At 49.0% G+C, this 18,006-nt stretch overlaps 1 protein-coding gene across 3 annotated transcripts in view; it reads left to right on the top strand.

The window, feature by feature from the left end:
- Cdh13 (cadherin 13) overlaps positions 1–18,006 on the top strand; it is a 1,022,569-nt gene that overhangs the window by 755,923 nt on the left and 248,640 nt on the right. For all 3 annotated transcript variants that reach the window (XM_063247740.1, XM_013158918.3, XM_063247739.1), the window contains one exon: positions 1,483–1,661. In XM_063247740.1, coding sequence (XP_063103810.1) covers positions 1,483–1,661 — 179 coding nt within the window. The remainder of the gene's footprint in view (positions 1–1,482; positions 1,662–18,006) is intronic.

Genomic DNA, 18,006 nt, shown 5'->3' with positions numbered 1-18,006 from the left:
GTTCCAGGTGGTGTTTCTGTCAATATACGTATTATAAATACAGTCTTTGTTTTGGAAATTTTAATTTCAAAAGCAGTACACCCACCTTGTGATATAATAACAAAACATCTTTCCCCCTGATGCCATCCCCAACCCCAGCCCCTCTTCTGCTCCCCCAGGTTTACCCACCGTCAACTGTGCGAAGGTCACTTCCTTAGGCTTCCTTCCGTGCCTAATCTATACCCGCCAAGCATATGTGTATCACGGAGTTTTCTTGGCAAGCAGGTCCACAAAGCTGACACCATCCATATGGATAATACTCTCCCACCTGACATTTCTTAGTTATAGATCGTAGAGAATTTTCTGTGTTGGAAAACATTAGATCTACAGCAGTGCTGAGCTACTGCAAAATATCTCACAGTTGGCTTTACTGATTCCCTTTTTTTGGACAGCTGGGTTTCTTTCAAAGTTTTCCTCATGATAGATCATGTTCCCATGAGAGTCCCTGCACAAAGCCCTTCTTCGCATGTGTGTGTGACCCCAAGTAATTGAAGGCTTTTCTCTTTACTAAGTGCTGGTTAGTTGCCCTCAGGAGTCACAGTGTTCCCTTTTGCATCAGCTCTGTGTATGCAGAACCCGTGCTCTGACATCCTTATAGCTCCCATGGCAAGCCGGGTGTGGTGGACACTCCTCTAATCCCAGCACTCAGGAGGCTGAGGCGGGAGGATCATTGCAAGTTCGAAACCAGCCTGAACTGCCAAGGGTGACCCTGTCTCAAAAAGGCAACATCAAAAAAATAGCCTGCATGGCTTCATGCCATGAGCTCCTGCTATGCCCTCCTGCCCAGCTGTGGGGGAGCCCGCCATGCCACCCTCATCTTAGGGTCTGACATCCCTGAGAAATTGTGCCCAATTAATACGTTCTTTAAGTGGAATCTTTTGCTCCTTGGGAGTCCTGTTCTTTTCCTCTCTCACCTGCTCACCTGACAACTGTCCCGTCTGGAACCCAGGCTGAACTTTCTCCAAACCCCAGGCTGGGCGATGCCGGTCTCCACGCCCATCTTTCCCCTCTCATGGCCTTCGGTGTGTTTTCTTGTCTTTCCTTGTTTACGTGTTTGTCTGGGACCCAGCCAGGACACCAGGGTCCATGGCTTCATGGCTTGGTGCCCTGCCCCACATCACTTCCCCAGCACACAGAGGGGGTGGGCCTTCAGAGGTTTCCAAATGAAGGCCACTGTCACACAACCACATCCATATCAAGCGAGTGCCTGGGCAAATAAGCAGAAATCAGCAGAAGGAAAAATTAAGCTGTCACTCTGCTGAGCAGCGGAGATGCCATCTCCTTATTCCAGGCCTTTAAAAGTGATGGAGAGGGAACGGAAGCCCAGGCGTGGTGGAGCTCAGGAAACGCACCGTCTCTCTTGCTTTGGACAGTGACTGGCATATTGTGCCATTGCCAGTGCCCCTGGGTAACCGTCTCCTGCCCTCTCGTCCCGCCCTGCAGGGACCACTGTCATGCGGATGACAGCCTTCGACGCGGACGACCCGGCCACCGACAATGCCCTCCTGAGGTACAATATCCGTCAGCAGACGCCTGACAAGCCTTCCCCCAACATGTTCTACATCGATCCGGAGAAGGGAGACATTGTCACCGTGGTGTCACCTGCGCTGCTGGACCGGGAGGTGAGCTGAGCCGAATGTTTTCTTTTCCATGAGCATGGAGTGTGGTCTCGAGAGAGAAGGAGGGAGTCAGGGGTGCCCAGTGGGTGGGGGGCGGCCTGTGAAAGGGAGCCGTGCGATGTGACCAGGAAGGCACACACTCTCGTGTCCTTCAGCCTGATGCCTGTCCCTCTCAGACTCTGCTTCAGGCCCTGTGGGTCCCTGTTCTGTAGAAAGGGGAGGGGGAGTGAGGAGGGTCAGAGCGACTGTTCCAGGTCATTGAGGCTGACCTTGGTGCCCAGCCAGGCCGACGGCTTTGTCCTGCTCTCTGCCGTGGGTGACCCTAGGTTGCCCTGGGTCCCTCTCTCTCTGTGCACCCACCGTGCCCTTGCCCCGTAGACCCTCTCCAGATCCTCAGTCTCTGCCAGGTCATGCGTCACCATGTTTCTGGACCCGTCAGGCCACAGGGCCAATTCCTTGGCTTTGCCTAGAGTTTTAAAGGTTTTAGAATCTGTGGTTGTATCAAAATATTTAGATTTCACATTTCCTTTTTAAAAATTGTTCCTATTTTGGGATTTTTTATTTTGAATGGAACTCAGGACCTTGCACTTGCCAGGCAGGTGTTCATGCCACTGAGCTATATCTCCAGCCCCTACAAATTCTTATTTCCAGGTTTCTTAAGTTCAAAGCTCAGGAAGCTATTTTGAAATTGAGAACTCAGGGTCCAATTTCTACGCACACGTGATCAGTCACATGAGATGTGATGGTCACACGGAGCTGGGTGTCTGCTATTCTGTTAAGAATGAGCATGCGCCCCCATCCCTGGTTAAGTCCCCCACCGAATGTGGCTCCAGGCCCTGGCCTCTCCTGAGGTCAAGGCCGCCCATAGCTCACCATCCAGCACCTCGGTAGGAAACCCTGTCGCAGGCCTGAAGGGACTTGGGACCCCTTCCAGCCTCTCCTCCCCACCCCCTCTGCTTCCCTTGGGCAGCTCAGGTCCTGACTCTGTCCCCCAGGCTTGGCGCTGGGCGTCACCCTCAGCCCCCCTCTGGCTCTGTGGTCACCCACGCGCTCCCGCCCTGGGCCGTGTGCATTTGCCCTTGTTCTGCACTTGTTCTGGGCGGGACAAATCCGTGGGTCTTTATTACTCCTTGTTCTCTTTCCGGGCTGCCTTCTCGCAGGATTCTGGATTAGACCGTGCGCTCTGAGAAGCCACCACCTTAGTCATCAGTGTCTTGTTTGTGCCCCATTCCCTGGCTATGTGTACCTGTGGCCTTCGGAACTTCATACTGTGACTTTTCTCCTTAAAGAGTGTCCCCTCTCACGTGGGCTAGACCTGTATGACCCAGGAGTCCTAAATATATGTCTGTTGGAAAACATAATTACATGTCTAGAGGGAAAAACAGCAGGCATAACTTGGAAATGACCCTAAGATTTTACACTTGAGGAGCAGAAAACAGGAACCAACCTACACCAACGTCCTGTAACCCCCACCAGCATCCGGCAAGTTCTCCCCTTGGGGGAAGAGCACGCACCATGATTTCTCTGCATCGGCTCCTCTGAGTCCCAACGGCAAACCTTTTCTATTTATAAACCGAATTGGGAATAAGGGTGTGCATCCCTGTTTTAAGTTTACTTGGGGGACAAGCATCTCTCCAGCTCATGATCTTCTCATCTGGGCTCTTGTGAAGCTATGATAAGTGTGTCGGTATAGGAGCCGAATTAAGCATTTCCAACCACAGTACATAAACAACCCCCAAGGAAAGATAAAGGCATTTTACCTGAAATGGGAAAATCAGTGGGAAGGAATGAGAAGTGTCACTTTTCGGCGAGGGTTTCCAGAGTTCAGTGCTGAGCCAGGCAACACGGCACAGCCTTCGGGAGAGAGGTGAGGCCGAGGTGTGCAGCGGTGCTGTGCTGAGCGGCTCCTGGGCTCCTTGCCGAGCTTCGGGCGGAGCGGAAGCACTGAAGTTCCCACGGCCTTGCTCTCAGTGTGGAGTGCCTTCCTCTCCCTGCGACCCAGCTCCTCTCCGTGGACCCCGGCGCGCTGCAGGTTTCTCCGACATAGCTGTGGACTTCCTTCCCAGTGTTATTCCAGGACAGCTGCTGACAGACAGCCTGTCCTAAGAGCGGCTCTCAAAGTCCATGCTGGGTGGGCTGGGGCACTCAGGACAGAGCCATGTACCCTTTATTTGCAGGAAAGTGTTTTATTTGGGCTGCTAAGGACTTTGGTGCATTCACATTGATTCTCAGTTTGGACGTCCTGTCCTCTTGCAATGTCTCAAGTGGCATGCACAAGCCTGGGCCGTGGTGAGTGTAGACAAGGAAGTCAGGGCTCCCGTGAGAGCAGGGCTTCTGGCTGTGGAAATGCATGGCTCAGACTCCCAGCCAGCCTGTGTGCCCCACTCGGTGGGAGCGGAGGCTTCAGAAAGCCCATGGTTCACGAGAGTCAGCTGCTAACGAGGTGAGCCTTTCCTTTGGATTTTCCGCATGGTACATTTCCTTTCATGGGTACATCTCCCAGGATGGCCAGGACAGAGGTGTCCACTCAGGGGACAGGCAGAGCTGACATAGACAGGGGTGGGGCGCTGGACACTGAGCCAAAGCTATGAACTCGGCTGTTCACTGTCCTGTCTTCCACATTGCATTTTGTTGAACAACATGTTATGACAGTGAGGCATGGGGGATGATCTTCAACTCCCTGCCACATTAGAGACACCCAAGAAGCCATTTGTTGAGAGATAAAAGGAAAGAGACATGGAAACTTGAGGCGGGGTTGTGAGGTCAGCTGAGGTGCCCGCTGGTCATGCTTCCTGCCAGAAGCTTGGAGCTGTAGACATCATGTTTCCCTTGCAAGCCTGTGGCATTCTCCACAGCAAATGCATCCGTGTGCTTCCTCAGAAACCACCCTGGGTCAGGTCCTACCTGAAGCAAGGGGCCTTGGGTCTTTGTCCCAACTGTGTATTACCATTGCCACATATAGTACAGCACCAGATACTCAAGAGGCACTTGTTGAGTTCTGAGATTTATTGAGCAGATGAATGGATAGAGGATGGATGGGCGAATGAGTGGGTGGATGGATGGATGGATGGATGGATGGATGGGTAGATAAATAGGTGGATGGATGGGTGGATAAATAGGTGGATGGATGGGTGGATGGAGAGATGGATGGATGGAGAGATGGATGAATTTATGTTTTCAATTTGTATTGTCTGTATTCTGTGATAGAAACAGAGGAAATTATTTTGAGAGCTTAGTCTCACTCTTATGTAATCATCCAGTAATTTAAATTGTTTACCTGTTACCTACCTAGCGCCAGACATCACGCCAGCCTCTAAGAAGTAGTGTGCCAGTCCATCTGGTGAATAGGACGCCGATGAGGATCTGTGCCTCTCACTTAAATATTGGAGAAAATGTTTGGAGAAAATAAGAGCCATCTATCCCACTCACTGAAATTGGGTTCACCCGGGGCACTGTTTTATTCTTTTCTGTAGCCACACTTAGCCACTCCATTCTGGCAGCTCTGTCTATGTTTTTAAACTATGTCTGGCTGCGCTACAAAATGAAATCAGATAAAGGTCTCTAACGTTTGATAAATGGTTTATTTAGTTGATCGTCTTGGCTGCTAGACTGAAATTCATCAGCCGAAATCTGCCAGCTTTTCTGAACGCAGCCACAATTTGCAACTACTCAGAGTAGCTAATGGTCAGGGTATTTTTGCAAATGGAAATAGTTTCCAAAAGAGGCCCTTAAAAAGTGATCCTCACATTTGCATTGTGAAAGTATCATTTGTCTTTTTAAAGACTTTGAGCGGAGCACTTTCCTGTCTTTGTTTGAATTTCCCTTTATCTTATTATGTATTATCTCCCAGATAATCTAAGGAAGGTGAGAGCCGGCTCATAGAAATGTACATACAGTAAAAGGTACCAAGAATGTGCATGTCATTTATTTTCTACTTTCAGCTAATAAGGATTTCCTGAAACTTTATAATGCCCAAATTTTAGGTCAGATATGAAAAATGGAGAGAATTCTCATTTTTCTTTGTAGTGTCATGTAAAGATTTTTTTTTTATTTCTTTAGGATTAATTTTTAGATTCATGTCCATTTATTTGCTATGAGATACTCAAGAGCTCTTGACTATGCCACAGAAGAAATGTAAGAATATGAAGGGAACAGTCTATTCAAAGGAGCCGGTGAATTTGTATGCACAGGTGCGAGTCAGAAGATAATTCTGGTTTGGTCAGAATGATCCCAGTTAAAAGGATGTCACGTAAGGTGCACCTCCAGGAATATGCTAAAGAAGCTGTGAAAATTAGATCAAGTCAACTTGCCTGAAACAATAATAAATAGCATTTTTCCCTCGTTCCTTGAATAAAAATTAGAAGCAGAAGTCATATTCTTAGGAAAATAAATGTTTTGAGGCCGCTCTAATCTATTGCTAATACATTTCTCATTATCATCATGTTTAAAACATTGGCAATAATTACACACAATTCAGTCATGCTGTCAGGAGCATTCGCTTCCTTGTTTTGGTGGGTGGGACCAGAATTAGAGAGTAGCATCCTCCCCGTTTCTGCAAGCTATTTACTCATAAATATTTTTGTTGGGATAATCTCCTCCATTTTTTTTGTATCACTTACTGCTGAGAAAATAGAGGAGAAAGCAGCGATGTAAATAAACTGTCTTATTTTAAAAGTAACACATTATCCTTGCAAATGAAGCACAGATGCTTGGCGCCCCTCTGCGATTATTCTTGCTCTGTGGTGTCAGCAGACACAATAGAATGGGACATTCTGGAGGCGGATGCTAAGCCCCGTGTCTGAGGTCAGTTGCAGAGATGAGGGACTTCCCCAACCTTAGGCGTGGTAGAGAGAGAGGGTGGGTCTTAGCTGTGACCTCTGCCACCTCTCCAGGGTGGCTAGATCCTTGGACACCTCTGTGGATCTTAGGTCCCCATTGGCAACTCTACCTATTTTCCCATGGCTCTGAGGTCAGCCCATTCATCCATGGCGCGGCTGTGTCTCATCACCTGGTGTGACCTCAGTTTAACTGAAACCTGGGCTGAGAGGCAGGAGCATCTCGCTGCCTTTTATCAACCACGAGACTCTGGAAAAGTTGCTTGGCCCAAGTCCCAGTTTATTCCCCTGCCACAAGAAGAGAATCAGTCTCTTCTTGACAGGCGTATTGGCAAGATTAAAGATGTAGCCAGCTTGGGTGTTAAGCTTAACTGTCCCCCATCCCGGCAGCCTGCAAATATGAGCTGGGAGCAGCATCAGTATTTCCACAGCTGACCGTGAGATTGGAGCCACAGAGACCAGATGCACCCCTTGTTGGACGGGAACTACCTGGGGGCCCTGCCCTTGCATCAGAGAGTGTAGCCACCCTTCAAATTCAGTGGACCACCAGGGTAACCCACCTCCTGGGCTTCGGGGCGACCCAGTGTGAGGGTAAAGCAGGTGAAAAATAACAAATGCACACACACATATATGCTGTTCAGGATGTGTGGAGAGCCAGAGGGGGGACACTGCAGGAAGCGCACAGTGGGCAGAGGACTGGCAGGGCTTCTGATGTCACCCCAAGGATAACAGACACAGCCTGCCATAAACAGAAACCCGCTGTCACCGTTTACACCGAGATACCTTTCAAAGCTTCACGCACTCATAGGTGAGGCTTAGGGAGGTGACCAGATCATGGGGTGTGATACTCATCAGTGAGTTAGAACATTGACGGGTTCATACTGAATGCGATTTGCGAGGTGGCCCGGTTGGAGGAGATGGGTCACTGGGGTGCGGCCTGGAAGGACTCATCTCCCTCTCTCCTCCCTTGATCTCTCTGTGCGTCTCACCACCATGCCATGAGCTGGTTCTTCTCTGCAATTCCCCTCTGCCATGCCACCCTGCCTTGAAGCCAGCTGACTGTGGAGAGCTCTACAAACTGCGAGCTGAAATAAGCCTCCCTTCCTTTAGTTTTTGGTGTCATGAATTGGGTCCAGGAGAAAGTAACTCAAGACACCCACCAGCCACTGCTTAACCTTTAAACACAGCCCCAGGAAACACAGGGTAACAGAGACGTGACCTGGGAAGGAAGCTGCAGAGAGTAATGGGACAAGCTAGGACAGTGGGAGAGCATTTAGAGGCCGGCCTGGGGTGCTCGGGGCTGCTGAGCTGGTTCTCAAGGACCCCGACCCCGGGGAAGATGAGGAGCTACCGCTCAAATCTAAGTTTCTCAGCTTGGTAGATTCTTAAACCATCTACTTTGTTTCCTCCACTTATGGACATCTTAAAACACCAGAACAACCATCAGTGTCACTTGGCAGTGGCTGAATCAAAAAACACTTAACTTTGGCATTAAGTGGGATTCATCTTTTTGGGTTTGACAAATGTTTGATTTCCTAAGCTTTCTCTCATTTTCTCTTTTTATTTTTGGTTTTTACATAGTAAAAATAACTTTAAATGGAGGGTGATGAAGAATTTAGAGTACATCTTTTTTTGTTTTGTTTTGTTTTTGTTTTCATTATTGGTTTTTTGGGTCCCCCCCCCTTTGGTATCTTAAATTTCTCCATCTCATTTTATATGAGGTGCCCTAAAAAGCTGAAGAGCTTTTTTTCTTTCCTAAAAGGAGTTTTTCTTTTCTTTTAGAGAACTATTTTCCTTCTTTATTAGCCAACAGATATGATGAATGCAGATTTTGCATCATTGGCAGATTGTTCCAGTTATTGAATTTGAATCACTAGAAACCCCACATCTGTCAATAGCCCTGGTTGGAGAGGTTCCCTCCAAGTTATGAAGAATTTTTATCTGAGTTCTGGTTCAAACAGGAGAGAAATAGGGACACTCTGCTCCTACAGCACTGAGCGTGACCATCATCAAAGGGAAGGGCTGGTGAGCAGCCTAGAAGTGGCTTTTCCTCAGACTCGCCTTCTGTGTGTTTGGCTTCCAGCCGGGACCAGGCTCATTACAATAGCTGTTGGCAGTTTTCAGCATAAAGTCATTTAGGGAAAGGTGACCAGAAGCCACCAGCTTAGATTAAGACAAACTAGCAATAGACCACTTCAAGACTTTTGGACATCTTAAAGTGCCTAGGATTTATATTGCTTCTCTATTTTGGTTTTAAAGGGTATTTCACTTGCTTATAAATTTCACTGGGATAGATTGTTGATCATCATTAAATAATAGACAAAAGAGTGGCCGAAGCCCCATAGCTGGTGGGTTGTGATCTATCAGATCATCTGTCACTGGAGCTGAGGAGCAGCCAATCTGCACATGGATTCTCCTGTGTCTTCAGGTCCTCTCAAAATCACTTGCGTTGATTGTCACCTTGAAGTATGATTGTAGGCACAAGAACGAGGTCATAGAGCCAATTTCATATTTTTTCTTTTCATGCAGTCCATTTCCTTCTTCATTAAAAAGCAGATTATCCTCAGGTAATTCATGTGTAACTCAAAATTTGATTGCAATAATTAAAATAACTAGTTCAACTTAAAAATAGTAAAATAGAGGGCACTCTGCAGACATGGACTGCATTTTGGGTGCAGCGCCCCAGAAATGTTTCTGTTTTCAGAGCCCCAGCAGAAGGGAGACTGGTACAGTGGTCCCGAGGTGGGCACTGAGACTTCCTGGATGCGAGCCTCTCTCTGGGCAGAGCTTTGAACCCCGATGGGATGGTTCACACCAGCACAGGTCAGGGTGGGGGAGCCAGAGGGCTTCGCACTCTCCAGGCTTTGTGGGCAGCTCTGGGGGAACACTGAGGCTCTTCTAGAGTCCCCTGAAGATGGAAAATAACACCTTGGCTGGTTTGGGGATGTTTCTCCGATGACTTCTCAGAGCTCTCGTTTTTCCTTTTGTGTCATTTCTGAATTTGACACTGCGGCCTGATAATAAATAAACTGAAATTAAACTTTTGAGCACCCATGGCCTGGCATCGTAGGTCAGGCAGTGGGAGTACTTGGTATTTAATTGAGTCTTGCTGGCAGTCTAATGAGGTTGGTAAAGAGCTCTCTGTTGTACAGAGACTCAGCATCACCGAGCTCTGTGAGATCTGAACCTGTATCAGCCCCCGTCCAAAGCCTGTGGGTTTCTTTCTCCCACACTTTAAATCGGTTCTATCAATATTCATCTGGGAGGTGACAGGTGAAGTAGATACTGAGTCTGCTTTTCAGCATAAGAAAACAAAACAACAATGAAGCTTTGGTGTAACTTTTGCTCTGATCAGGCCGTGGGCTCCAGTGCCCAGGATCACATGGACGGAGGCTTCCTTCAGGTCACTGTGCCCGGTCCAGCTTGCTGAGCTCGGTTGGCTCCTACAGATCCACCAGCTGCAGCTGTGGGAAATGCAAATCAGCACCACACACTGGCTGCGTATTTTGGCAGAAAGAATCAAATGGCTTTGAAAAGTGCCCTGACGTTCTTTAACTCAGCAATTCCACATGACCAAATACAGCAGGAGGACAGACATCCAGCGACAGGATTTTTGTTTACAGAACCAAGTAAAGGTGTAGCCACGGGATTTGTTCAGTGAATCACATTATATCCCTGCATTGGAATCCCATTAAATCATGTATAATAATGTGGCCAAAGAATATTTAATACTATGGAAAGACGCACAGCTTTCCCTCAGTGTCTAAAGGAGACTAATCCCCAAGACATCCCCACAAACACTGGAACCCTTGCAAGCTTGTGACTTCTATACAAAATGGCGTAATCTATAACCCATACTCTTCCTCCTCCAGTATATTTTAATCCATCTCTAGACCATGTGTAATACCTAATGCAATGCAAATGTTATGTAAATCTCTGTTGTCCTGAATTGTTCAGGGGATAATGCACAGGGAAAAAGTTTCAGTACAGCTGCTGTTATTTTTTCAAATTTGTTTGCTCCTCTGCTGGTTGAATCTATGGATGCCAAACCCACAGATATAAAGAACCAAATGTATTAACAAGTGGTTTGCAAAGATCCCGTAGGAGCTGTGACTCTTCTTTACATACCAGTGCATACATACTTCTGTGTTTACATACCGGTGTGTACACCATCATGAGCCAAGGTGTAAGAGTGGGATGTGGTGGGCGTGCTCTTACTGGGACTGCAGGGGACTTGAACTTCATTACAGTGCCCTGTGTAAGACAAGAGTCTTCAGATGCACTTCGCTGGAGTCTGAATTTCAGGATCGCTTCTAAGCGTGAGGCAGTGGGAATTGGTCGGCTGGAAGAGCCAGTAGCCCTAATTATGATCTGCATGTTATTAACGCTCACCGACAATTCCATTACCATGATAGAGAGAAAGAAGTTCTGTAACGGCAGGGTCTGTGCCTCGGATTCTTCACTGTAGAGACTGGGTATCGTGATGCTGCCTCTCCAAGGCGCTTGCAAAGACTAAATGAACCAGTACAAGCTAGCAGGCAAATAACCACACATTGCTGTTGGGATAAAAATACAGTTGTGTTAACTACTTCTGAAAGCAAGTGTTTTTTTTTGGGGGGGGGGGGGTAGCAGGCCGGGCGGGATGGGTGGTGGCAGCTCTGTCACCTCCAACATGATGTGAGCTGTTGGCCAAACAGTGAGAGTCGCCCCAGGCGTCATGGCCTCCACCGTATTGATAAGATCACAGGCAAAGGTTCCCCAAGTCAGGAGAAGACACCTGTAAAGGTGTCTCCTGGTGAATCAAACCTCACACCACAGAAGCGATAAGCGTCCCCCTTTCTGTAGGTGGCACCAGGATGCCAGTGGGTTTCCCCTGCTAAACGTGGTTATCCGGAGCACGCGGTGACCAGCTGCTGACCTCTCCCTCACAGCCTGAGCAGCACCAAGTAGATGCAGTGTAGTTGAGCTCCTCTCCTTTTAGAACAGCAGAGGAAATAAAACAAGTTGGGGTTTTTTGTTGATTTTGTTGTTGCTTTTTGACCTTTGTGAGTTACAGCTATAAAAATGACTGTCGAAATTCGGTGAACCTCTAAAGTGGGAGCCAGAATTAAGCTTCTTTAGATATTTCTCTCCTGTCTCTCCTGAATTGTTTTGTGGGCGAAGCTTTCTCCACAGGAGACTCCCGGGGTGCTGAGTTCTAGTCCCCTTGGACTCTGGCTTTCTGAGATAGGAAGCTGAGAGTTGTCCATTCTTACTTTGTCTTGGTGTTGCAACGTCTCCTTATGTATGTCACACCTGGCTCTGGACACCCTCAGCTGGAATAGAGGGCACCCCCACTTTCAGACAGGCGTTCAGTGAGCACCACTGTCCCCGTAGGAGCTCTGGGTGGGAAGAACTGCCGTGAGGAGGCTTTGGAGTCTGATGAAAAGTGCCCAGAGCTGACACGCCTGTCCTGACTCCTAGCCGCAGAGGCAAAGGGACTGGATTGGATTCGGCCCCAAGGTCTCTGCCCTGACTCCTCTCCCAGGCTGATAAAGAGACGTCTGTGCTATTTTAGTGGAGGAATCTTGAGAGGTGCTAAAGGACAAGCCCATTTTATGAAGCTTATTCCAGACATTTCTATTCTTGATTGTTTACATGCTGGGAAACTGTGATATTCACCTTTCCTGTTGCTGGGACCAAATACCTGACACCCACAACCTGCTGGAGGAGGGGAGATTTAACTTGGCTCATGGTTTAGGGGGTTCAGTCCAGAGTTGGCTGGCGCTGAGCCAGGAACATCATGGCAGAAGGGCACGGTGGGGCTGGGAGGCACAGCAAGGCAGAGCAGCACCAGGGAGGAAGGGGCGAGGGACCAGACCTGCGCTCCTGGTCACACACCGATGACCCACTAGGCACACCCACAAGTGTGCTCTGCCAGTCTTCCGGGAAGCTCCCAAGCCAAGCAAGTAAACACCGCATGCTTCACTATCACGAGAGGCCCGATTCCCATGGAGCCTCCAGAACTGATGCGGCATCTTCTTAGCCCAGCGAGAGCCCTTTAGGTTTCTGACCTCCTGAACGGTAAAATGGTAAATGACGTTGTCACTAAGGTCACTAAGGACAATGCTGTAGGGAACTGATACGGTCTGCTTTCAGGGGTTCAGAGTAGGATAACAGGCCATGCTTGTCCATAGGGGCCACCCAGGAGCCCTCTGCCTGGAAGGAGGGAGGAGAATGAGCTGGGTGTCTAGTTGAGTGTTTTGCCCTTTGTTTGAGGCGGGGAGAAGGAGCAGAGCAGATCCCCGTACCTGTTCCCCTGGGTACAGGGATGCACCTGGCTTTCAGTCACCACCTGCACCCTCAGCAGGGTGTTCGTAAGCTCAGTTTCCTCCACCCTGAAGACCGACCCTGGGGAATGCAGTCCCCAGACTCATTCTGTCCCTCTCATCGTAGGGCAATTGTCCTGTTAAGTGAGATAAAAAGGTTAATGCTATCGAAAGACACACAACCTGCACGGTGTCACCAGGGCTGCAGCTTCCCTGGGGGGTGGAATCTAACCAGCAGGGTATTCATGACCTAGACATAGTACTCTGGGCCTGGCAAGATGGGAGCCCCAGGCACCGTGCCCATCCACAGCCCCCGGCCCTGCAGGCAGCAGGGTGCGGCGGGAGATAAGAGCTCGCTCCACCCTGGACACCCAGACAGAGCGGCTGGGCCCTGACAGCTGCTGGTGTTGGAGCAGATAATGAGTTTACCTGGGCTTGGACAGGATGACAAGGGCAGTGTCTGCAAAGGGTGTTTTTAAAATAACATTTGTTTACAGAGATATTTTTAAGAACAGGAAACAGATTGGTACAAGCAAGCAATTAGTGTCCTCCCAGATAAGTCTCACGGCGACACGGGAATGTAATTTTTAAAAAAGAAAAACTTGTTTCAAAGGAAGCACTGTGCTTTCTGTTGTAAGCGTTCCCTTCTCAGTAAACATGACAAGGGGAAGGGAAAGGAAGGGACAGGCCTTGTTGGGAGCTGGTGCTGATCCTGGTGCTGATCACGGTCACCCAAGAGCGATGCCAGCACCACCACTGCCTCTCACTCGCACTGGAAGGACAGGGAGGGAGACAGGACGACCCCACCCGCGGACTTTGGACTTAGGTGCTCCTGTCTCTGCATTCAGTTTAAGAAAATCGGCCTCCAGACCCCGAGCTGTTTCTTTCGCTACTCCTGGAGGACAGAATTCCTTTCCAGTTGCAAGGTCTGATCCGTGCCAGTCCCAAACAAAGGATCCTCCAACCCACCTCCGCCTTGCTGGCCCTGGGCAACAGTGATCCATAACTTGGAAAGATCAGTGGAAATCTGTGCACAGTCCACACCCAGGGCCCTCACAGCCAGCCTAATGACGGATGCATAGGAGCAAGCCAATCTCAGAGCACCAAAGGGGACTCAGTTGGTAAAATTCTACCGAAACAGAGCAACACTTACTAAGGTAAACTCATCTTAGCGTAAGGAGATCAGGGACGCTGGAGAGAGGTCAGGAGCCGCAGACTCAATCTGCTTATTTAAAAGTCACCCCTGGTGCTGGGCGTGATAGAGGCATTGTGGTAGGACTGTCCTCATTCCTCCAGCCCTGATGTTGCAGGCCAGCTGTTCCCATCTTACCTGGGAGGAAGTTGAGTGTCAGAGTGGGCACTGACTCTTCCCAAGTTCACAGGACCAAGCAGAATGGGAGGGAGGTGGAATCCAGCCCCTGTCAGTGTGAGCCCAGTAAACAGAATTTGAAACTGTTCCAGACCAAGGCCTTCACTTTGTGCATGTCTGGAAAGCCACAGGGGCAAGGAGAAATCTCCAGTGTCCGGGGCCCTGTCCCCCGTGCCCCCCCCCCCCACACACACACACACTCTGGGTCTGGAGTGAGGATGGTCAGAGGAGAGAGCCTCGGAAAGCGTCTCTGGGTCCTCTGGATGCTGTGCAGCCCTTGATCCTTGTGGGCACCAGTCCACAGGAAAGGGAACCAGTGCAGGGGAATCCAGTTCTGCGGAGCTCTGAATCCAGACCCCAGCGCATGGGCGGGCAGGGAGCCCCGGCGGGAGCAGCGGCTCCTATGTCTGCTCCCTTGGTCTACACTACAGTCTGACTAACGCTGCCTGACTGCATCTCCTGCCACTATTTGCCCAGCTCGCCTGCATTTCGGGGGCATCACAGCTCCTGCCTTCCCACAAAGGCAATGCCCTCTTATTTTGCATGTTACAGAAGCCACCCCCAAGATGGCCCGGGTGACCCCCATCTCCTGGCCCTGTGCTCCGAGGTTGTTCTTTCCCACACTGAGTGCTGACGACTCGTGTAGCTGATGAGGAGCTGGAGAAAGGCCACTGTATGGACTCCAAGGCTGGGTTCTTCTTGTTCCTTCTTTTTATGGCTGAAACAAACTGCTGTATTGCGAGACACTCGAGTGGCCTGACGGAGAAACCCACATGGCAGGATCTGAGGCCACCTCCCAGCAGCCAGTCCCAGCTCACCCTCAACATGAGAACCGCAGTGGAGGCAGATCTCCCATCGCAGTCAAAATTCAGAGTAACTACAGCCTCGCCAGCCTCTTGACTGCGAGCTCATGACTAGAGCCAGAACCACACAGGCAGCTCCTAAATCTCCAACCCCAGAAACTGTTTGCAATCACAAATGTTAATTGTTTCTGTAAAGCACAAAACGTAGGCGATCCCTCGTACAGCAGCGGAAAACTCCTGTGCATACGGTGTTCTCTCTGCTAAGACGGCTGCTCAGGCCTCTGTTGCCCTTCCTTCCAGAACTGGCTCAGATACCTCTCCCCTCCTCCTTCGAGCATCTTCCCTGCCTCCTTTGGCCTCTTCATTTACTCACGTAACTGTTTATCATCCTCTCACACAGCTGTCACAAGGAAAACGAGTGTTTTGGTTCCAGGCTCGTGCTTCTGCCAACTCGGGGCTTCCTGAGGAAGTTTGCAATGTTCTCAACCTTCGAGAGGTTGCTTTCTAACAAGTCTCAGTTAAGCAAATGAAGAACATGTGTTAGAACCTAGGGATGTCTAAGCCAGGTGCATTAGAATCCACTGAAGCTTTCAAAGTGTAGAACCTTTCAAAGGCTAGAAAGACTGAGTCCTTGGGAGAGGGTTAGACACAGGTTAACTACTACACTGTCTCAGTTCCAGTCTTGACACTGGGATGACGATAGCTTCTTGCCTGTTTGGAGTGGAATTGGAGAAGCCAGGAAGCATTTCCCAGGCAGCTGAAAGCTTCCCGGGCAGGGCTATACCTGAGGTCACAGCCTGTGCACGGGGCTCCCTGAACTGTGAGATCTTTCCTAGTAACTCATATTCCAACTGTCTCACTTTAAAATAAAAATCGACCACCAAGAACTTCATCACTTAATTTTGAAATAATGTATTGCTTAGCAAACACTTAAGTAAATACATTCAGCAAAAGTAGCATCTGCCAATTCAGGTCAGCAATGCCCTCTGGTGCCCAGGTCAACGGCAAGAGTTTTAGTGAATGGATCGCATGGAAATTAGGAAGCAGTGTGCACCCTAAGATCTGCTTCACAGCAGTCTCAGCTCACCCTCTCTGGCACTGGGCTGGGTAACAGAGCGACCACTGGTGGCCCACTTGGATCTCCAAGGGCTGACCACTGCCACACAGGGTGGGCTCCCTGAGCTCTGCAGCTGCTGGACTGGGGCTTCCTCTGACCCCAGAAGTGTGCTCTGCATACACAGGGACTTCATGTTCCCACCACCAGCCTTTAAGAGGCAAGAGTTGGTAGATTAATACCCGCTTATCCCCTCTGAATAGGGTGACTATGAGATGCATCCCACCCTGGCTCCCAGAGGACCCGGTGGGATCAGGTGCCAGCCCACAGCCATGGCTTCTCCTCGGGAACCACCTCCTGAGTGAGCTCTTTGCATGCACATCCCTGTCTGAGGTCTGCTTCTAGGAGAACAAAACAAAGGGGGAGAGAGCTAGCTGGATGTGGTCTTCCCACGTGCTCTCATTTTGAGATGTCGCAGGCATAAGGTGCCGTGCATAGGAGTGTGAAAGCCGACTAATCCGTGTGTATTTTGCACTTTGTCAAGATGTTGCTAGGTGTGTGAAGTAGAGAGCTTAAAACAGTGTGTACAGGACATCGCAGCTCTGCGCACGGCGGTGTGCACTTACAGGAGCACCTGCACAGCGCCTTCATGCCACAAACTAAGGCTTTGTTTATAAAAGGAGCTTTGGCTCTCGGGCTGTAGTCTGCTGAGCTTGGTTTAGGGGTTGGGAGGAAGGTCTGTAGACGAGAGAGAGGCAAATACATGAAAAGCAGGAAATCAGAGGGAGTAAAACCAGCTTGATTTATCAAAAAGTCTTTTTTTCTTTGAGTGGTAATAAATAATGCTGTACTGAAATTAGATTTTGTTAATAACGTACCATGAGCCAGGCATTGGGCTAAATCTTTTCCATGGAAGGGGCCTCTCTCTGTCTCCCTCTGTCCCTCTCTGTCTCTGTCTTTCTCTCTCTCTCCCTCTTTCTTTCTGTCTCTCTCTCTGGGTTTGCTGGTGGGGAGAAGGGTCCTGTCCTTCTTGAAGCACAGAAGCAGAGGAAGCTAAGGTAGAGAGGAAAATGTGGAGGAGGTCACAGGGCTGGTGGGTGACAGGCGGCAGGAGCCTGGACAGCGGACACAGCCCCTGGGATGGCCACGCATCTCCTCTGTGTCTATCATTGATGCCACTTTCACAGACTTTTCCCCAGATGTGCTGGTTTTGTTGTATAAGTGGGGTTGGATTTCTTGACTCAGCCCGGGAACCCCCCGGATGGATGGCTGGGGTGTATCTCGTGGGTTTCTCCCACAGCTATTTTGTAAGAAATGAAAGAAAGAAGAGTGAGATATTTAAATTCCTCAGGGATATTGGTTTGGAGCTGATAAAGTGAAGAACATTTTTTATTCATATTAGAAGTGAGAGTCTGTTGTGTGTAATTTTTCGCTCGCTGAGATGGAGAGAGAACACAACACTGATCTCAGAATGTGAAATATGAATTTAGATGACATTCTGAGAGAACTGATAAACACCCCATTCCACAATTGGACTTAACTTGCCTGTGAAAATCCTTTTGCAGTCCATAAATGATATGGTACCATTTGAAATTATAGAGATAAGTGGACCAAGTCTAATGGAATATTAAAAATACACAACACACCAATGAAAGAATAATTTTCTTTTGCAGAAGTTTCTATTTCTCAAAAGTGCTATCAGCAAATTAGAGCTATCTGGGCTGCTAACAGTCACCTCAGAAGAAGGAAGGGGTGGGCTTGGGAAATTCTTCCTGTGTGTGTGGGAATGGCTGTGTTCACAGTCAGAAAAGACAAGCACAGAGAGCTGTCTTCACTATAACGTGTTCTCGAAAGGCTTTTCAAAGAATCAATCAAGCAGCTGAAATTTCATGTAAAATTCCCACTCAAACACCGGGGCAACAGAGGGGTCACCACATTCTGATTGCACCAAGTGAAGACATTTAAAAACAGAGCTGCCC

Source organism: Cavia porcellus, unplaced genomic scaffold, assembly GCF_034190915.1.
Source record: "Cavia porcellus strain 051 isolate PalLab524CR breed Dunkin Hartley unplaced genomic scaffold, mCavPor4.1 scaffold_4, whole genome shotgun sequence".
NCBI classification, from domain to species: Eukaryota; Metazoa; Chordata; class Mammalia; order Rodentia; family Caviidae; genus Cavia; species Cavia porcellus.
Note: the sequence above shows the minus strand (reverse complement) of the source record. Positions and strands in the feature narration are given on the sequence as shown.